The 22,043-nt window shown below is 37.4% G+C and overlaps 1 protein-coding gene across 5 annotated transcripts in view; it reads right to left on the bottom strand.

The window, feature by feature from the left end:
• KCNIP4 (potassium voltage-gated channel interacting protein 4) overlaps positions 1-22,043 on the bottom strand; it is a 388,682-nt gene that overhangs the window by 330,313 nt on the left and 36,326 nt on the right. Inside the window, exons 1-2 of one of the 5 annotated variants that reach the window (XM_071432620.1) lie at positions 17,104-17,230; positions 16,163-16,311 (exon numbers count right to left, since the gene is read on the bottom strand). The exons of 3 other annotated variants lie outside the window; for them this stretch is intronic. In XM_071432620.1, the coding sequence (XP_071288721.1) occupies positions 16,163-16,310 (148 nt within the window). In that variant the 5' untranslated portion in view covers position 16,311; positions 17,104-17,230. Of the gene's footprint in view, positions 1-16,162; positions 16,312-16,682; positions 16,840-17,103; positions 17,231-22,043 lie in introns of those variants that run through there. One more of the 5 variants, XM_071432619.1, reaches the window with a different exon arrangement.

The raw sequence follows: 22,043 nt of genomic DNA, 5'->3' as shown, positions 1-22,043 counted from the left end.
CACAACTTCCCTGGGCAACCTGGCCCAGTGCCTCACCACCTTTATAATAATAAAAAAAAAATCTTTCTTTGTTCTCATTTAAAGATAGTCTCAGTTTAAAGCTATTCTCCCTTGTCCTGTCAATACATGCCCTTGTAAAAAGTTCTCCTCCAGCTTTCTTGTAGCCCCTTAGGTACTGGAAGGCTTCATGGTCCCAGCTCTCACTGCCTGTCTTCATAGCAGGGGTGCTATGGCCCTCTGATCATCTTTGTGGCTCTCTTCTGGACTCCTTCCAACAGGTTCATGTCTTTTTTATTTTGGGGTCCCCCTGGGCTGGATGCAGCGCTCCAGGTGAGGGTTCATCAGAGGGAAGCAGAGCAGCAGAGTCACCTCCCTTGAGCTCCTGGCCAGGCAGCTTTGGATGCAGCCCGGATGTGGTTGGGCTGCAAGCACACATTTTGGGTCACGTTGAATTTCTTGTCAACCAATGCTTCCAAGTCCTTTCCTCAGGGCTGCTCTCAATCCATTCTCCTTGCAGCCTGACCTTTTGCTTCAGATCCTGTCCTGCCCTGATCCAGTTGCAGGACAGAATCACAAAATCACAGAGCAGGTCAAACTGGAAGGGACCACAGTGGGTGATGTGGCCCAATCTCTGTTCAAGCAAGGCCATCCCAGAGCACATGGCACAGGATTGTGTCCAGACACTTCTTGAACCTCCAGTGAAGGGGACTCCACGACCTCTCTGGGCAAGCTTGCATTTGGCCTTGTTGAACTTCATGACCTTTCCATGGGCCCATCTCTCAAGCCTGTCCTGGTCCCTCAGGATAACATCCCCTCCCTCCAGTATGACACCCACATCACACTCTTGGTGTCATAAGCAACATCTTTGGGGTGCATTAAGCATTTCTCTCAATCTCAAATCATGCTTTTCCAGTAATTTTGGATCAACCATCAAAAACAAATATTTGGCTCTTTTCAGATCTCTACTCACACTAGCAAAGTTGCTACTAATGTCTCAGTAATGGCATTTATATGAAAAGAATGAGATTTCCTTGAACAGTTGTGGTGTCTTTATTTCCAAATTTGTAGGGAGATATCCACTTTTAGAGACGACAGGAAAGAAAACAGATTGTTCACACTCACTGAGCAAGTGGCAGCCTGGCAGATCTGCCACAGAGGCCAATCTCAGCAGCCACTGACTGAGGCTCTGTGTGTTCCTCCAGGAGACCCAGCCCACAGGTGAAAGAAACTCAATGCCATTTGTCTCTTTTATGTTTTTCCTGTGTGAAGCAGCCTTCTTTCTCTGCACTCCAGGGGGGAGCTAGATGCATGCAGCTCGCTCTGAATAAGCGGTGAGAAGTTCACAGTTCCCAAAAATAGCATTGTGTACAGGCAGTGGCTGTGTCTCAGAAGCAGTGCAGCTCTGCTTACATGGCACAATGCCTGCTATAGTTAGCATTGCTCAGTTGGCTAATTAGCCAAGTGAAGTCCTGCATGAGCACTTGCATATTATTTCCCACTGCAGAGTTAACTCGGCGTCGATATCTCTGCATAATTTATCACTGTCCACAGAAAGAGCTGGATTCCTGGTACATCTGTATGGGGATGATGAAGCAGATAACTAACTAATGTCTATACATCCACCTCCGTGGTTTGACCCACATTTTGTTCCTAAGCTGATCAGGTGAAAGAAGAAATTCTGTTCCTAGTTTACATATCTCAGTAAATATTTTACATTAAAAAGATCAGAACATATACTTACACATTAAAAAAAAAAAATGCTTATTACAGCTCCACAAACATTAATTGTCCTTTTTCAATATATTTTTATAGTCCTAAACCAACTGCTGTATTTCAAATAAGTCATCACAGCAGAAGCTACTGCAAAATTGAAAGAATATTTGTATTATAGGGTAAGAAAAAAATATAAATGGAACCATTGAACTTTTCCAAAACTTAGGGCTCTGATACTTTTAACTTATGTAATTAATTCAAATATGACTGCCTTATTACATTTAATTTACTAAAATATTACATTATATTCAAAAATATTCAAAAATATTGCAATATTACATAATCTTAAAATATTATTTGAGGGAAATATTTCATCATCTTACCAATGTAAATGGGCATTTCTTTCCTCTGGGAATGACTGCTGTGTATGGAATAATTATAATTAAAAGGAATTTATTAATTCATACAATATTTTGAGAATAAATTTTTTACCTGGAAGAAAATCTTAAAAATTACAGCATTTACTAAATTAATGAAAAATAAGTATACAAAACTTCTTGCCTGGAACTTGAAAATTTTGATAAAACTTGAAATTAAGATAACTAAAAATGATTAGAAAATTCATCCTGAGGATCCCATAGAGCATTGTGAAGTGTTTGAAAAGCAGAGAAATTCAATGTCTATGAAATGCAGAAGGTTTATTTCCCACAGCCTTTTTCTTAGTGAAGTACTTCATTTCTGGCATAAAGAGGAGTTTAAATGTTATTTCTCAACTGGCAGATTTTTTTACTTGATTTCCAGAAATGCATCTTATTACAAAAATTGAAAGGCAACAAAGAATGTAACTCAAGCTCTGTTGTGCAGCAGGCAGAGGCAAGAACAAAGACACCTGCACTTCTCTGAGGAAGGATTAGAATATTTCTATAACTGATATTAAGCAAAAAGAATAAATAATTTCTGGCACAATTTTCCAAATGCCTAATGCAATGAAAGAAAGGCAGCTGACAATCAGACTTCTGCTCTGACAAGAGATGCCACATTCTATGGTTAACATCAAATTATTTTATGAGCTACTGAAACACACTGATGTATATCCCTGCTCTGTAAAAATTCAGTAAGTTTTCAATTTTACTTCTAGTTCAGCTTGAACTAAGAAAGCTCAAACCTAAAAAATGCTGAAAAAAATTTCATATGCATCTTGTCCTTAGAAACAGGGCTATGGTACCCTGGTGGTTACTGTAAAGTTAACCGCTCAGTTTGAGATGTCATGCAGACGGTAACTCCTCAAGCAATGGTGTGACATTCTATTGTGTAGACCAGAGGATAAATGGACTTTATGATACTGAAAGAAGACAAGAAAATTCTCCTTTTTGTGTTAGAACTTTGAGGACTTGTGAGAAGGCCATATTTTGGATATGTCTCCTTTCATGGCCATTTGGAGGAATGTTGCAGCTCCTGATCAGTCAGGAACCCAGCAGAGTTTGCCCTGTCCTGAGGGCAATTGTTTCCCTTCACAAGCTTTCCCTTGGGGCTTTAAGCTATACAATTTTTTTCTTCTGGATTGGTGACTGAATTCAGCAATTTGTTTTCCCAACCAAATAGCTTCATTAGCTTTGTTTCAATCACAAGACCCAGGGTCTGATGTGAAAGAGCAGCCAATATGGTCTATCTCAACTTTTGCATGGCTTTCAGCAGTGTCTCTCACAACACTGTCCCAGGTAAACTCAGGAATTGTGGATGGAGTGAGTGGACAGTGGGATGAATTGAAAACTTTCTGAACAGCAGAACCCAGAGTCATAATCAGTGTCATGGGGTTTAGTTGGAGGCCTGTCACAGATGGTGTCCCCAAGGTTCAATACTGGGCCCAGTACTGTTTAATTATTCATCAGTGACTTGGATGAATGTTCAGATACCTCCTCAGCAAGTTCATGGATGACACAAAGCTGGGAGGACTGGCCAATAGCCCTGAGTGCTGTGCAGCCTTTCAGAAGGACCTGGGCAGGTTGGAGAGATGGTTAGGAAGGAAGCATTTGAAATTCAAGGAAGGCAAATGCAGGATCCTGCACCTGGGGAGGAATAAGTGCAGGCACCAGCAGAGAAAAGCAGCTCTGCAGAGAAGGACTTGAGCCAGCAGTGTTCTTGTGGCCAGGAGGGCCAGTGGTACCCTGGGGTGCATTAGGGAGAGCATTGCCAACAGGCTGAGGGAGGTGATCCTGCCCCTCTACTCAGCCCTGGTGAAGCTCATCTGGAGTTCTGTGTCCAGTTGTGGGCTCCTCAGTACAAGAGAGACATGGAGCTCCTGGAACAGGCCCAGAGGAGGGTGACAAAGATGCTGAAGGGATTGGAACATCTCTGTTGTGAGGACAGGCTGAGGGAGCTGGGCCTGTTCAGCCTTGAGAAGACACAACTGGGAGGGGAGCTCATCAATGTCTGTCAGTACCCCAAGGGAGGGTGGCAGGAGGATGGAGCCAGGCTCTGCTCAGTGGAGCCAAGCAACAGGACAAGACTCTTCACTGCCAATACCACTATCATACTTCCTGCCATGTCTATACCAATATAAAAGTTCATGGAATAAAACCTTTATGAGAGATTCAGATCTTTCCACGAATTTATCCATTAGCCTACTACCAGGTAGGCTAAATAATATTAAACTTGCTTTGTAATTCTTTCTTTCTTTCAAACTGCCTTGTTTAATAAGTTGTTGTCTACTATGGCATATGAGATTTTCCAGAACAACCTAAGGTTATACTAATGTCATTGACTGCAAAGTATTAATCCTAGTATTTACCCAATTTGTGGAATACAAATGTATCAATTGTGTATCAATTAAAATTACACTGCTTAGACATTTTATAATGAGAAAGAAAAATCACATGTTCATATACTCAACTTTCTTTGTGCCAACACATTATCTTTGTCTCATTAAAGAGCTTTATGCCATCTGTACCATCTGTGATACCAGCTGGTACATTGGTCCAAAAATATCTCTTCAATTATTGTATACTGATTAGTTTTTATATAGATTCAATTGTAGCTTAACTGAATTATAAAAATAAATTTATATTGGGTTTTCTTCCCATTTCTGTGATTTGATTTTAGGGATAAAAATTCTAAAACTTCCACTTTCTTTTCTCGAGATCTGGAGATTTTATAGTTTGAAGCATATAAAATGAAGTAAAGAAATAGTTAAAATAAGATTATAAATTAAATAGGTTAAGTACTGACACCATGTTCAAAATGAGACACCAAATATTTCTAGCCAAAATTGAGTATTATTTTGTTACTATTTGTTATTCAAAAAGCACTGAATCAACTAAAAAAAAGGTTTTCCCCAAAATTTTCCTTCTAAACAAATAATATATTCATTAAAAGGTAATTTACAAAGCTAAAAGTGTGGTGCTATTTTGTTCTCCTACATAAAGATTTAACTTATCAGAATAAGGTTATTTATATAAAGCAATTGAGTGAAATTCCTTTTACAGTGAGATTTAATGGCAAGATTCTCACTCATTCCAGCAAGCCAAAATTTAGCATCACACAATTGAGGGAAAGGTGCACATCCTTCTGTAGCCCTCACCCTTTGTAATAGGGATTGATGCTTAGATCAATCACATTACCCCTGCTTTTAAGCTGTACTACAAGCCAAGATCTGAGTTTGATGTTTTGAATGCTTCCCACGCAGAAATTCTGGTATGTATATATTAATTACATAGGAAGTACACATCAAAAGAACTGTACCATGATCATAAATCCTAACAGCATTAGTTCAGCCCCTTTCTACATATGCATTGTGGTGCAACCTTTTAATGACATGATGATGTGCTTTAGTTTAAACAGGAGCTTCTTTTGATAAGTTAATTTAATTCATGGATATTAGCCATTTACCAAATTCAAAACTTCACACTTTCCTCATTTTGTGCCCCCATAACTTACTTATCAAACATTATTGAAAATCTGAACTGAAAACAGATTTCTCTCTAATGTTCCTCATTCTAGTGTCTGAGTGCTTCACAAACATTACTACATTTATATTCAAAATATTCTTGTGAGATGAGAGGTTATTATTATACTTACTTTATGCAGAACAGAGGCACCGTGAGATTAAGATCAAAGGTATTGACTAATTTGGGCACTTGATAGGAAACTCATGGAAGCTCATTTTCACAATGCCTAATACACAGCCTTTCATATGTGTTCAAAGCCTAGTTATTCATGGTCTAAGTGTTCAATAATCTGCGAGTCAAACCCCAAGGATTCACTCAGAAAAGAAGAAACACATAATGTCAATACCTAAAATTTGTCATAACTGACTCCTTTCACATCACACCAGGAGGTTTACTTCACCCAGAGGGTGTTTGGGCACTGTGAGCAAGCTCCGCAGGGAAGGGGGTCACAGCACAAAGCCTGACAGAGTTCAAGTGTTTGAACAACACTGTGGGGCACACAGTATGTGACTCTTGGGGTGTGCTGCACAGGGCCAGGAGCTGGACTCAGTGATCTTGATGGATCCCTTCCAACTCAGCATATTCTATGATCCTATGAAACAGGGGCTCTGTGGGAGAAGAAATGTGGCTCTTCAAATTAACCATATGTACTTCTTTTCTTTTTTATATCCTGTTTTGTTAACTATTTTCTAAATTGCTCACTCAGCAACTATGGAATTGCATCGTTCTTGCATAGTCATCTTATTGCAGGGGTTCCATTCTGCTGTCTCCTTATTACAAAAGTTTCAGACCTTCTTGGTGTTTCTCATGGGCATCTCCTCCAAGCACTGACTCTTTCTTCTTCATAAAGCAGCCAACAAACTCTAGCTCCCTTCTCAACCAGCCACCCCACTTTTTTATAGCACTCTTCTTCTCATTGGTTACAGCTGTGGCCTGTTAAAGTCAGACCTGCTCCTAATCTTTGATAATTGGCACAGTGCAACTCCTTAGGGGTAAGATTACTTTCTACACTATCTTTATTTTCTTATATTCTATCCCCCTACATTTTTGTACTAAAAGTACAGGTGTTTTGGTTTCAGACAAATTTACAGCTAGGAAAGAGATAAACAGGTATGTGCAGTGAAGTTACTATGTCCCCATATAATTCAAAACTAGAAGGAGATGGAGTAACTTCTGTGTTTTCTCACAGAAGAGGATATTGAGATTCAGAAACACAAGAACGAATTCTATGTTACTGTAGGGACATACTGTGATGATTAGCCTACTCCATCTAGGTTTGATTTTTCTCACTGGTCACTTTTCATCTCAGTTTCATCAGAAGCGGTATGAGTGAAAGGACTTAGTTTAAGCAGTGAAACTATCACAGCTTGGAAAGGGTAGCTCTTGTCAACTGAATGGTCTTCAGTTAAAAAATTTTACCTCTCAACCAGCAAAGATAAACACAAACATACAAAGATAAACATAGAGAAATTTATAACAGCTCAGCTGATAGATGCTACAGTCAGAAGCTGTAGTATTTTTATGGCTTTAAATATGTATTTACAATAAGTATAACAAGGAAGTCAGATGTAGTGATGTTAATTCTATTCAGAGGAACTTGGTGATGTGAGCTGACAGAGGTTTAACCACGATCCTTTCTTGCTGGCAGACCTTGCTGTTACATTCAAGACTATTTGAACCTATGCACATGCTTAGGCCAGCAGGAGGTGATGAAACCAGTTTCACTGTACTATTGCCCTAGACCTTGAGTTCTCTTATTGTCAGAAATAGGTTTTCACTACTGCTGAGAATGATAAGCCCAACCCTTTGAAGTATCTTGCTTTACAAGACCAAAGATAACGCAAATTAAATGATGTTTTAGAAAAGGACTTTCAGTATTACAGGTAATAAAATTTTTCAACTTTTTCGTCTATTATAATTTTCCTTTTCCCACACATATAACAAAGAAATCAGGCTGGCCTCAAACATAGAGGGTTGCAGAGAACAGTGCAAAAAGCACACAGGTAGCTTAGTATTTCTTGCACCATTTTCTGTGACATATGTGAAGCCAAGTATGACTTCCTACACAGTATAGGCTTGCTGGCATTTGGCTGGGGTGATCTGGAAAATTCAGTTGCACTGTTGCCACATATGACTAATACTGTCATTGAGCCCACTAAACATTTAGATGGCGTGGTGAAAAACTTCACCTCCTTATTGACTTTTCATTAGTCTCTTGCACACAGAAAGGATGAGCAAGAAAGTGTAAGAATAACTGAGACCACATCTCCTTGCCAAGAAGATAATGCTACTGGGAGGAACAGCAGGGAGATGCCAGCAGGACAGCATTACTGCAACAATGAAAAGCCCTATATCCTCCAAGTTACCCTTTTGGGCTGAAAGAAGGGCACATCTATCCTGTCAGAACAGTTGTGTGCCAGAACTACCAAGAGCGCACTGCAGACTCCCATGGAAACAAGAATTTAAATTAAAGGGGAGGAGGGATAGCAGGAAAACAAAGCAACATGCAATTTTGTAGTTTCCTACTGGTTTTCCCTTGTTTCTTCTGCCCTAACTTTTCACTTCTGAGATATGGTGGTTTTCCTTTTATTTTGATCTTTTGCAAGAATTTATCCAGTCATAATGATTCAGCATGATAAAAACAAACCAAAACAAAACCAAAAAAACCCCGGTTTTGCATACTTCTTTTAAGAAGCTGCTTCTGTCAGCTACCTTGATCTGCAATAGAAGTGCTCCTTCCAGCCTCGGGATTTTTTCAGGGACGACACTTGCAAATGCAGTTGTGTTATGCTGCACTAATATCCAGTAAATTCGGTAAACAAAATGCAGATCTCACCAACCACCACAACAAATTCAGTTCTTTATGAGCCATACCATTTATAAAAAGGCATTCAGAGCTCTCATTTAACCTGGAATACTATCAGTATTTTAAGTCATTTAAATTGCTGGAATAATGCCCAGATGGAAAGTGGCAAGATATTTAAAGATTTATTCAATTTTCTAAGTATGCCATGAATATAAAAGTCCTTCCACTTAATCTAATATGCTTCTTTGGCCTATTAGTTTTGGATTGATAAAAAGTTTTTAAATAAAAAATCAGCAGTTGGCAGACAGGGTAAAAATCAAAGATACTGTAAGTACAGAGACTTAATAGGAATATATATTGGTTTCTTACAGGATATATTTAAGTTTCCAAAAGTAGTGAACTTTTGCTAGGTTGCTAGAACTTGATTTTTAGTTAACAGATTTTCAATAAATTAGCAACACTTCTCTTTTTTTTTCTTTTAAAAAATGGGACACTGACCTATGTGTAAAAATGAAGGACAATATGGGGAAAAAAAATTAGACATCAGATTCTCCAACTGAGAGGTCAGAACTTCATGGCTTGCTTTCATCTTCAGAGAATATAATTTCTATATTGTAGTGCAATGAATAGTTTTCAAATATCTGCATAATATTGAACCAGTAACTCCAATTTTGCTAGAGAAACAAGAAAAATTAGAGAAAATTATATTTCTGGTATAACTAGGCAATTTAAAAGTAGTTAATCAGCTATTCCTTACATTCTTCAGCCCAATAGAAGATTGTGTTTTAATAGTTTAAACTGACTGAACAATAATTTGATCATTGGTAAGTAGGATTAATGATCTCAAAAAAAAAAAAATTAAATTTCACTATGCAGAGTCCAGAATGACATTCCTGAAAAGGTTCCAGCCAGCCTGATGGTTCCTCACGCTTTTTATATGAAAAGAAAACACACATTTGCGATGATTAATCAAAAACTAATCAGTTTAGAAAATGGGTCTGTTCATAGCTCTTAATTAGAGCTAATTTAAAATTCTGCATTCTTAGGACACTTATGCAAACAGCTTCATGCTAATACTGGTCAGTAGGAAGAGAAAGAGACACAAAGAGCAAAAAAATCTCATGAGTTCAAGGTACTGCTCTGCAAATGCAGTTTTAGGCAGCAACCTGACATGAGTTAAGGCTTCATCTTCCAGCATCACGTCCCTCCTGATAACGGCAACACTGGAATTAGAAAGGTGGCAATTGCAGGAGACCATAAAAATTCATTTTGATGTGAAGGAAACAAACCTCTGAGAGAAAAGGAGAGACAGGCCTTGTTGTGCAACGTTTACATATCCAGGGAAGCATAAAGCAGAAACTCCATGAAGTGATACACCCACACCTTTCTGAGCCTTATTTCTCAGGGGTTAATTGTGGAGCATGTTTTGCCCTTTGAATGTCAAACCCTGAGGAAATCTGATTTCCATGGAATATCATTCTCCTTACATAACAGGCACATTCACGCTAAGGGGAACTGACTTCATAATCTGCACCTTGCAAATTGCTATCTTTGTATCAAGCATCTTTAAAAATTTAGTTATGGATAATATTTACTTTTATAGGGACTAATAACTGTTTAAAGGGCTCTAAAGATGCATGTATGAATTCTCCCCAGATTGTAAACTAGTGGCTATTGCAAGAGTTTGGACACTTTATTTGAAAGTTTGGAAAGGTTTAAAAACCCTTTAAGTATGGAGTAAAGCTGCAAGATTTTTCATGACTGTGGCCTCTAACTAATAATTTTAAAACTTTAAGAAGAATCAAAAGCTTTATAAGACACATGTCTATGGGGTGTTTCTTACAAGAAATAAAGGAGAAGGACTATTACACTGTCTCAATCCAAAAATGATGTGACATAATTTTATACATACAAAAGTGTGTGTCAGAGCCTCACATTTTCATTAGCTGCATGCAGTGCTCAGTTTAACAAGTCTCTACACAACTACACAGTAAAAGCCCTTTCCAAAACATTAATCTGGAATGATTCTAAATTGTGAGAATCGATGTTTTTCCAATTCCCATTTTAATGCTCTGAAAGACAGCAAGAATCCCTAAATAGTACACCTTCCTGTTAATTTGTGACATTAACTATTACTGCTGCCCTGAAGAGAGTATTGGAAATCTTACTGAGATTAGATCCCTCCATGCTACAAATTTAAAAGAAAATTACGTTCACCAGGGAGAGCCTCTAATTTTATTGTCATGATTTGCCTTTCAGAGTTAGCATTTGGCAAGGAGGGAAAAAACTACAAGGTGCCCCTTTTTGCCAAGTAACTTAATACAAACTCATTTGTCTGAGATTATAATGGGTGAACAGGCTTTAGTGTAAAGCAAAAAAAATAAAATAAAATTTAAAAATAGATTATTACCCCTCATCTTTTTTTCCTTTTCTTAGCATTTTTAAAACAGTTTCTTCATACTCAGTAAATATATACATCTCCATCTTTATTCTAAGTGAAGAATTATTTAGCTAAGAATAGAATCCTATATTGATTTCAAGGAAAAAATTGAAATAAATAAAGAATGTTCACTTAACAAAACTTTTACATTTAAATAGATTATATTCACATTTTCCATCCAGTTAATTGAGTTTAAAAATATACATATATTTATGTATATTTATATACAATGCATTTTATATTTGTTCAGAAGGTAAAACTTTCATAACACAAAATGGATCATTTGCACGGAGAGCCAGAAGGTATAAGGCAACATGAAACCTTGACTTACTAGAGACAAATAAGAAAACAGTGCTAATTCAGCCTTCATTGTCATTAAAGAAATATGCAAAGCAATATTGAGCAATATCTATTAATTGTGAAAAAAATATCATTCAAAGACACAAAATTAATAAGGTTTTTGCCCTTTAAATTTTCCTGGGTAGCAAATTTACTTCAGAATAACATGTACATCAAGAGCTGCAGCATCAAATTCTAAAACATTTCAATAAATATTTCAAATAGATGAAATGGGCTAAACATTGCTTGTTTCGAATTCTCAAGCAAACTTCTTTCTGTAGTTTTCACAAAATAAAGATTTCTGTATTGCCTAAAACTATTAAAGATTCAATTTTTAAATGGATTTCTATGTTTGTGTTCACAGCATAAAATCTCAGATATGTTAATCTCTTCAGTTATTAATACATCCAGTAATAGACTGCAATGCCTCCTATTTCAGCATTCAAGAAATATTGCAAAGGGTTATGATCTAATTATTTACATGCTCAGCACCTAGAATGGAAAGGAGAAGTCCAGCAAGGGACACAGTCCTCAGTCTCTCCACAATTTCTCTCTCAATCCCTTCCTCAATCCCTACTTCTTTTTCTTCCCTCTTCCTCCCCCACATCATCTTTTTCTCTTAGAGATTTTCAGACTCAAAATTGCAAAGCCATGTGAACAGGAGTTCTATAGGCACATAGGAAAAATGTTTCCTAGCACCCATAAAAAGGTAAATCTGTGATTTCAACAGAAACCAAACAATGCTCAAAGCATCTATGAGAAAGCCGAGGGGAAAAAAAACCCACAAAAACCACAGGATGTAGTTTGAAATTACAGGAAATGAGAATTGACACGTCTGACATGCCATAAAAATTCAATTACTGGACAAGTTAAGATCTGAACTGCATATCAGCCATGGTTTAGGAGAGGTTTAACTGTTAGTTAAGAGCAGCTGCTGAGACAAGGGAATGAAGTCAGGAGTATATGGTATTCCTGACACTGAAGATTTATTATTTATTGTTTATTTCTGACACTTTTATCTACACCATTTATTTCATATTTTTCCTGCAAGGAAGGTTAATTAGGACCAGGAAGATTTAAGGAACTATCACTCCATGCACAAGCAAACAAAAAAGATATTTTTGCTACAGTAATCAAGTTAGGAAAAATAATCTTGTTTCATGAGTCATGATGTTTTATAATTAAGGCAGTTGAGGGCTTTGATAGTGGAATGCAAATCCTGTATGTAATCCTGATGTCATCACTTTCTACCTTACATGCTGTCTTTGCTTCATCACTTCACTGCTCAAAAGAAAAGCCCGCAGCAGGTAATGCTGAGGGACATTGGAAAAATATTTTAGTCCAAAGGACCCCTATCCTACATGAATAAACATTTTTGTTAATTTTTAACAACTAGGGAAAAAGGTTTTCATGGTCTTTGAGAGACCCTGAGATGTGACTAGATTCCAAAGCAATGGTCAACTTATTTGCATAAGACAGACAAAGGCAAACGGGCCACAGAAAACTACTACCCTATTCACATGAAGTCCATATTTAAAAATCTGGTACTGACAATCTTCAGCAGGATTTTTTGAGCTATTTAAGGTCTGAGACAGTATGAAGTATCCTAGGCAGAGAAGAATTTTAACTAGCTCTGAAATAACTTGGGCTATTTTTTCCCTATATACTTTGTCAAATGTACTGTTTGACAGGGAAAAACACACACAGTGATTGACAGCTTGGGATTATTCCTAAAGCACTCATACCTCATCTCATAAATATGTGATATGAGGAAACACAAACAATGTAAAAAACATAAATAAACAGTATTGATCATGTATAATATTTTTATCAGTATGAAATACAGAGTCGGCAGTACAATGCCTCCAAATTTATCTTCATGACAGACAACTTGCTGTCCTCTTGGTGTCTCTCATTTGCATTTTACAAAATCTGCAGCAAATGCATATTCATGGCATAGGATGATCGTGAAAGACTCATAACTGCCCTAGGTTAGCTGAGGAGGCTGCCAATTTAGTAAAAGGACACTTCGGGGCTGCCCATTTTTGAAATCGAGTGTTTCAAATCAAAAGTTTTTCAACATGTCCTTTAAACTTGGGCTCAGTTTATTGCAGCATCAAGCACTCACTGATGCACTCCTGGCACTGCCATAGTCTGTTCCTCTGGCCTCAGTTACAAGATACCTGCTCTCTGAAACTACTCTCTGATGGAATTAGTCAAATTACCAAGCCTTGAGCATTGATTAAAATACTGGGTTTAGCATGAAAACGTCTCCCACTGACAACCATGTTATTCCATTTACTTTTCTTTGAAATACAAGAAAGTGCTTTTTTTTTAAATTCTCATAATCATCCTTTTGAGGATGCACTCATGCATTGAATCCATACTGTTTAAATTCTACATCAAAAAGGGTTGAGGATAATTATCTTTCTGGTACTTATTCTTCTTATTCCCAGTTTTTGAAACAGGGAGAGCAGGAAGACATCCCCATCTTCTAAAATTTTATCATAAGAGTGAAGATTTTCCATTCTGAAAATAGAGTTAAATCATCCCAACATTGCATTAAATCAAATATTTATTTTCCTGCTCCAAATTCATAAATGGAAATTGTTTCTGAAAGAATAATTAATTCTATGAAGCTAAAACATGTTGACAAACTCAGCTGCAAGATTATACAAACTAAAATGTGAAAAATGAATTGTAGAGGAGAAATGGATCTCTTTTAAAAGAAAGATCAAATATCCATTACCAACCAGCACTTCCACCTGCAAACTGTTACAAGGGCAATGAGTTACCAAATAATCTGATACTTGGAGCTATCATGTTTTTTTAGAAATACGAACAAAAAGTTTCAGTTATTTTTAAATACTAAACTGCAAGTCTCAACTGCCTGATGACTATTTTTATACCACTTCACCAGTGTAATTTAGATTAAGATAACCAGTGGGGAATCTGATTAGTGTAAAAGAACATTTAAGTGGGAATGAGCCACCACAATGTGATTTGCAAGCCCACTCTCATTCTTCCCACAGAAAACAGTAGGCATTGAGCAAGCAGCTCTGTGGCCACATGCCCTCAGCTCCTACAGCACTGTCATGAGTACTGGGAATGCCCTATCATTGCAGCCCAACAAAACCTATCTGGCCAGTGAGGTCACCTTGGACAGCAGCACAGTACTGAAGAAAGTACCTCAGAATGTCTGTGTTCTTGATCCTGATGAATATTCAAATCTTCTTGTAAAGGTATCCCTATGGGAATATGCTTTCTATCATTTGGTACTACTAATAAAGCAAAATTAGTGGCTTAGAGTTAACTATGTGTCAGATTATGATTCTGTCTCTGCCAGAGTAAAACTGAGCCTGATTTTACAGTAGTTCATCTGTCTGCTAATTCATTTTACCAAAATAGAATAAATCCTTAATTCTATCATCACCTATTGATTGTTTTAAGACCCTTTCTGGAGGTGTAAATTATTAGCCAGTTTGAAGGTAGTGAAGAATCGGACCTATAAACTTCAATGCAATTTACTTTAGATTCACTCATCATTTCTAGAAAGGTGATTGCTTCAAGCTACAGAGACGGATGATAAATAATCCAGTGGAAAAAATTCTAAAAATTCACATGAACAGAAGGATGTGTGTTCTGAAAGAGTTACAGAAAACCTATTTTTGCCTCATTAGCACCAGTAACAATACAAAAAAAAAAAAAAGTGCAGCAAATTGTAGATACAACCTGCTACTATAATAGGAAATCAAACATGTATTTAGCAAACCATAATATGCATGTGATTAAAGCAGCCATTTGTTGAAAAAATTAACTTAAACTTTTAAAAATGAGTGAGTATATGAAGCACTAATTTATTTGGACAATGCAGAGATCAGTGCAGTTTAAAACCAAAGGTAGGTTGTGTTTAACCAGAACATTGTTTCTAAAAGCTGGAACTAAGCTACTAAAGCATAGCCTTTAAAATAAATGTGTAAATAAAGTAACATATCACACACTCAGGTTACGGTGCCTTAGCTCTTCATGACAAAGCAGTGTCATGCATTTCTTTTCATTCTGTTTGACACAAATTGGATATACTGAGGACCTGGTTTGAGGTTTGTTTGTTTGTTTGTTTCTGTCATAAACTGTGTACGAGGGAATGAAAAATGCTGCCAAAATGCAAAAGAATTGTTTCGGGCAGTGTTTTTTCTCCTGTTTTTACATAACATTGCAAAGTACAAATACAATGGTAAAAAGAGGAATCTGGTGAATAAAATTCTTAGCTGTTGATATGTTCCTGAAGGAAATGATGTGAAGCAGATTAATCATCATTTCAAGACAGTTGCTGTTTAATTTATTATTCATAAAAGAGTTCAACTTTCAATGGTGAGATATTTCACAGCCAACTTCTAATTTTAAAAAGAAGCATTTCTTTTAGTATTTATTATAAATACAGTACATAACATCATCATGTATAAATGTGACAGAGTGTTACCTTTCTTCATTTCCTCAAAGACAAAGGGATTGATCATGGAATTTCCAAGCAAATATACTCTGACAATGAAAGGAGGTTTTACTCATCAAAACAGAATTTTGGGTTGGGCTCTGATAAATTAATACATCTAATTGCTGGGATTTTACATTCACTCATTTATCTTCTGACTGAAGGATTTTTTTTCTGCAGACCATGTATTTTTATGTGCTGCAAAATGAATACTCCTGCAGTACAATTATTTTTATCACATTATGATAAAGCACCTCAATCAAAGCTGTACCATTTTTAATCTCCTTGCACAATAGACTCAAGACAGCAGAGACTTTTTGTACCTGTAACTTGACTGATGTTAAATTCAGTAATACCACTGTATCAAAAAATCAGAATTCTTGGAAGGACAACAATTTCTCCTACACTAAAATTTTCAATAGAAAAGGTACCTTTAGTGCTCAAACTTTTCCAGGCAAAAATTCGCTTTATCAAGCAGCAATTCCTAAGCATTTTCTTACAGCTTGCAGGCTTCTGAGGATACTGTTGCAAATCTTCATTCTCTTCATGTGTTTTCTTCTCAGGGGCTAGCACTTCCATCCTAAACAAAAACTTAACCTTCAGTTTTCCCGCAGGATATATACAGAACTTAAATCCAAAGATTTATCTTAACTTAAATCCTATGGGAAAGGGAGATGGGGGAGGAGAAAAGAGGAGATGGACTGGAGATGAAGGGAAAATATTTAAAATTTCTTTAACCATTCTCAGTTCATACATTCCTAGTATTAATTAAGTGGAATTAGTGTATTAATATTCCTTTGGTTTTAATTATTCATGTGGAAATTAATGTATTTGTAAAATATACAGATAGGGTAAAATCAGATTTTATCTAATTTTTTTAACTCTGATTTTAACTTAAATGGTAAGAAAAATGTAATATCTCTAGATGGCAAATAAATATTTACCTCTTACCTTAGTCAGTTGTTTAGGTAAAGGAAATAATGTAATCCTCTATGCATGAACCTATTATCCTTCCTATCTGAGCTTGCCTGACATCAGTGTCATAGAGGAGAGCTGCATTCCTCTAGCTGTTACTGAAAGACAGCTGCTCTACTCAGAAAAGATGAATAGTTGGGATTCTGTGCTGCCTTAATGCCACTGTCACTCAAATGCAGCAAAGCAGCTGAGCCACTTAAAGCCAGTTGTACGCTTGGGGACCATTTCTCTATGCTACCTTCTCATTCACAGAGGCAGACCCATCAATTCCCACTTGGCATTATTTTCCTTTGCAGACTGACACTTTGAAGAAGCCAGAGGCCGTTAGCAACACCCAACACTGACTAGGACCTAACAACTCTGCTCAGGGGCTGCAAGCCGAAGGAAAGGAACCTACCCAGCGTTCCAGGACTTGGGAGCCACTCCAAGGTCAGGCAGGAGCCCCCAGCAGGTCCCTGTGTGCTCCTCAGCCGGCTCCAGCCGCAGGTGCCGAGGAGATGAGCGCTGCTGAGGACAGAGCCACCCTGCCAGCCGCAGCAGCCCTGTGCCAAGCAGCCATGGACTGCACCAGGGGAGCCCTCTGATTGCACACAGAGCTGTGCCCAGCCTGTGGCAGGACACCAAAGTGGCCCCTTTTTCACTCCCCTCTTTTTCCCCTCACACTGTGCTCTCACACACAGTCTGCAACTAAAAATGTCAGACATGATTTTTAAAGGCAATAGGTAGGAAAGAGCCAAAAGAAAAAAAAAATTGGCACTGTACACACCAGAGTTTGTAAAACAAAGCTGATTTTTCAATTGTAAACCCACTGTTTCCTAAAGAAAGCAAGCATAATGGAGCACAGCAGCTCACTGCCTTCACGTCCATCAGGAGTTCCTACTGATTATGCAAAACAATCAAAGGATGCAAAGGAACAAGTATCCACTTTCTGCAATTTATCTTTTACAAGATACTGGAACTCAAAGTTTTTTTAATCAGTCAGCTTCCCTTTGAACTGAATTAATCTGCATGCCAATTACACAGATTTGCAACTTTTATGTTCGTGAAGGTTCCTGTGGACATTTGAACTCTGGCTTAAGTATGTTGCTTTGTGCAAAATGTTAAACACAAAATCCCATACCTATCTATAACAACTGGAGACATCTCAGGTCTATCCACACAGGCAAGGACAATAATTCCACCTCTGGAAACAGCCTATCAATCAGCTGTAAGAAAAAAGCTGTCAGTAAATTCTGTCCATGACAACAGAGAAGCATTTGCCTTAACAGATTTTTAGGCTGCCAAAGTAAAGGGAGGCACTTCACTCAGATTCACATCTAGGGACATATTTCAGACCCACTGCTATTTAGAACTGAACAATGCTTGAATTTGCACTGTTGGAACAACACTTGCTGGTACCCGGTCCTTTGAGTCCTTAGCATGACACAGCACTCCAGACATGGCTGTATGCCCATCACAAACCACTACCAAAGTAAGCTGAATTTCAGTATGATAACAGAGTTTCTGAAACTTCAGCAGAAAAACTTCTTCTAGTTTAAGCATATTTCACAGATTTTATCTTGTATCTTTCAAAGGTGGCATTCTGCAAATAAATATTAATGTTAAATTTGTGTTTACTGTGCTAAGAAATACATTTTCACCACACAATATTCAGTCTGGATTTCCAGATGATTACTGGAACAGAATATTAATTTGTGAGAACTAAATATGAGCGTTAGTTATTACACAGAAATAAGAGTTCTTTTAAAAAGAGAATGCTCTCAACTATTCCTACATCCCATTTCTGAACGAAATTAATGTACTCTAGAAACTAGAGTTCATCCCTTTGGACACTGGAGGTTTTTCTCTGATCAGTCTGTGCAAGGCATCTGCAGAAAGTCACCCATCTTCTCTGGTGTAATACATCTATATCGCTCCTGTCCAACGCAAGGAGAAAACCAATCCTGTGCCCATGAGCCCTGGAATGTAGCACCATGTAGTACAGCTCCAAACAGCTAAAACTTCAAAATGTTGTTAACATAATTAAACTTCAAGTTTTCTGGATATAAACCTTCAGAGAAACTGCCTGCCCATGTAACAGCCAGCCATAAAATCCTTGATGTCCCAGCTCAAAGGCCAGCTCTCACAACACACTGCCACACTTCCCACAGGGCCCCATCTCAGAGATTCAGTAGTCCACAGGGAATGTGAATGGGGAACCAGACACAGGGGAAGAGACAAGCCTCTGGGAGAATGATTCCCATGATGGGATAATAAACAGGAATGGGTACTGCCTTTCCAAAGACATGGAGCAACTGTTCACATGCAATGGGAGAGCGTTATTGGACATGCTCCCACATCAGTATTTGAATAAAATCTTCAGGAGGTACAAGAACACAGAGGAGTGTTTCCAGAGATGGGATGTATTCATGGGAAATTCAATAACATTACTCAAGAGGGAATGGAGAGGAAGAGTCCTTGCTGAAATCTTCAGGGTTTGCTTCTATGCACCTGAAAAACATGCCTTACTTGCCACAGATATGAAGATATTCACTTGAGATAGATCTCTAGAAGGACATACTTTTTCTGAAACTGGTTCAGAAGATGTCAAGACATTCAGATTGCACTGTATCTGTTTCCTTACTTCAAACCCTAATCAAGTCCACAGCAATTTTCTTCTATAATAGAAGTATACATGAATCAGAAGTTCTGTGTGGTACTAATCATCATGCTGTAATTTTGCAGTGAGTTTAAAATAAGCCTAAACTGTAGAACATTAAATTTCAAGATACCACTAATTTTTTTCAAACAAATGATGCTGTACTTCATATAGTCATAATAATGATTTAGAAAAGGAATTAACATCACGCTTCTGAAGCTGTGCATTTGATTTACCTCCTTCTTGTCTTCAGATTGTGTACTCTGTCTTTTGAGGAAAGGAAATGGATTGACAGTGAATTCCACATTTACAAACCCAAGGACTGTTAAAAAATATATTACACACAATGTTAGAGAAAAACTGGTCATATTGTAAGTTAACATGAGAAAAGCATGTGTGAAAAATATATCAATCTAGGCTGCATGGGATCCTTCCTTTCCCAAAATACAGTTAATAATTTCATAATTTAGGTGAAATGAAAAAGGAATTTAAAGAGCACTCAGAGAACCCGAGTAACTTCAGGATCTGGGAATGGGGAGATGATTCAACTGGGAGTTAGTAGTGAAACAGGTCAGAAGGAAAATAAACAGACCTAGTCACTAGTGGGAGTACCAGCAAGAAGACAAATGTGGAGCAATAAAAACACCTGAAATACTTTTGGTCTGAGCCCTTACATGTTACTGCAGCAGTAACCAAGACCCTGAACTCTTCCTGGGCACATGCCAGTTAGGAAATGCAAACTGTTTACTGCAGCTGAAACAGAGCACAGAGACAGGGACTGCCTAAACAAAGCAGGTTTTCATTATTTCATGTTATTGGATTTTATCTGTAATCAATTACACCCGAAAGTAAAGCTGGGGTTTTTGTATATTTATTTTATTTCCTATTGATGGTTAAATAACTATTTTTATGAGTGATCTAAATCATTCAAGCTAAAAACTCCAGAGAGTCACAAGCTGATGAATCATATAAGGTCTGTGTGATGCCACATAGTTACAGATATTTTGAGCAATACTTACTTGAACTACAAGGAAATGTGTTCTATCTGGGATTAAGTGGACATGGGTGTAGGAAGGGTGTCTTAATATTGCTTGATCAGATTTGATCCTTGGAAAAATGAAACTGAACTTTATATGGATTCATGGAAAACTGTATAATTCTTCCCTCTATAATGAAACAGCAGTTTGAAAAAGCAGAGGTATCATTAAAGAGTGAGGAATACCTCAGGAATATTCCAGATGAAACAGACAAAACTGGCACCTATATGGAATTTGGGAGGAATCTTTACAGAACTGTCCAGTTGCATTAACTGACTACTCTAGCACAAGTATTTCAAGAACTTTCACTGAAAGTTCAAGAAATTGTTTAACTTCAACAAAGCTAGATTAAACCAGCGATATCTGCTGAAAACTTTGGGCCACTAGAGATTGCAGCTATAAGTTGTGAAATGAATACTGAAAAATAGGGCAAGCTTACAGAATCCAGTTCTGCATGAATGTGTGGGTGACTGCTGACACATTAAGGAATATTACAAGAGATGCTTCAGAGAAAAAGCAGGGTTTGCTTTGATTTTGTTTTTCTCAGCAGAGGCAAGTTTCAATAGTATTTTATGATACCTGATTTTGGTAGATAAAGGAAAGGATTTGTGAGTGGAAAGGAAAATTTCATTCTCTTTCTGCAGAATGAAAAATCGAACAGAAAAAGATATCAGCAAAAATATATCAGCTATTTATTTACCCTCACTGTATATTGCTCTCTAAGGTTTTGCTGTTGCATTAACTTGAACTTTGTTTACCTATTTTTATCCTTTTCATCATTTGTTTGTCTATTTATAGGGGAAAAAAGGCAGCTGGATTAAATACCAGGTAACAAAAGCTTCCTGTATGCTTCAGTATTGACTAAAATTTGGGGCTCTACTTTTGCCAAAAGAAAACAGGTAAATTTTAATTTGTCTAGAATATAGGGAAAAGCTGAGCAGTGCTAGTCTCTCTGGAAACTCTGTGGGAAGCACTTGAAAATACTATACAGGTATAGGGGAAACCACTCTGGTTTTTTTCTCATCTCATAAAGGTCATCATCTTTCATATATAAAATGTCTATAGGTCTTGCCTGTTCATGCACAGTGAACCTCTATTGTAAATGAGGAGAAAAGAAAGAAATTGGAATATTGGGGCAGACTGCTCCAGAATTCTTCTGGCTTTTTTAACTCTGAACATTTTTCTGGGACAACATATGTTAATAATTGATTTCAGTTTGCATTCAGGACTTCTGGCTTAATAGGAAAACATCTGTGATCACACATGTTATCTCACAGTGCTGTGTGGGTCACAGAACACCTGGTGATACCTGCAACAACCAACTGACTGCATCAAGAGCAATCAGCAACACAACCAAGAGTGGGAATTTCACTGAAGGGAATTTCAGAGAGCTCCTTCGCTGTGCCAGAGGAATTTCTTGGTTTTATAAGTATATAGGGTTGAGCTCTCATTGGATGATTCAGTAGCCAAACTAAACTGAGAGAAAAGGTTTTCCTCCTGTCAGATTATGGCGCTATGAGACATGACAGTGACTGGGATATGAGTAGAAAGATTTTAATGTTAATCCATTGTTAATGCTAATTAAAATATTCCTGCTTGCTATTACCAGTTCTCCAGAGTACATATGTCTACTCCCCTTGGTTAAAGTGGCAGGGAGTTTTA

This window comes from Agelaius tricolor, unplaced genomic scaffold (assembly GCF_023055355.1).
Source record: "Agelaius tricolor isolate 1412-34295 unplaced genomic scaffold, bAgeTri1.0.p SCAF_8, whole genome shotgun sequence".
In the NCBI taxonomy this organism is placed as follows: Eukaryota; Metazoa; Chordata; class Aves; order Passeriformes; family Icteridae; genus Agelaius; species Agelaius tricolor.
The sequence above is the reverse complement of the archived record's forward strand: the minus strand, read 5'-3'. Positions and strand labels throughout refer to the sequence as shown.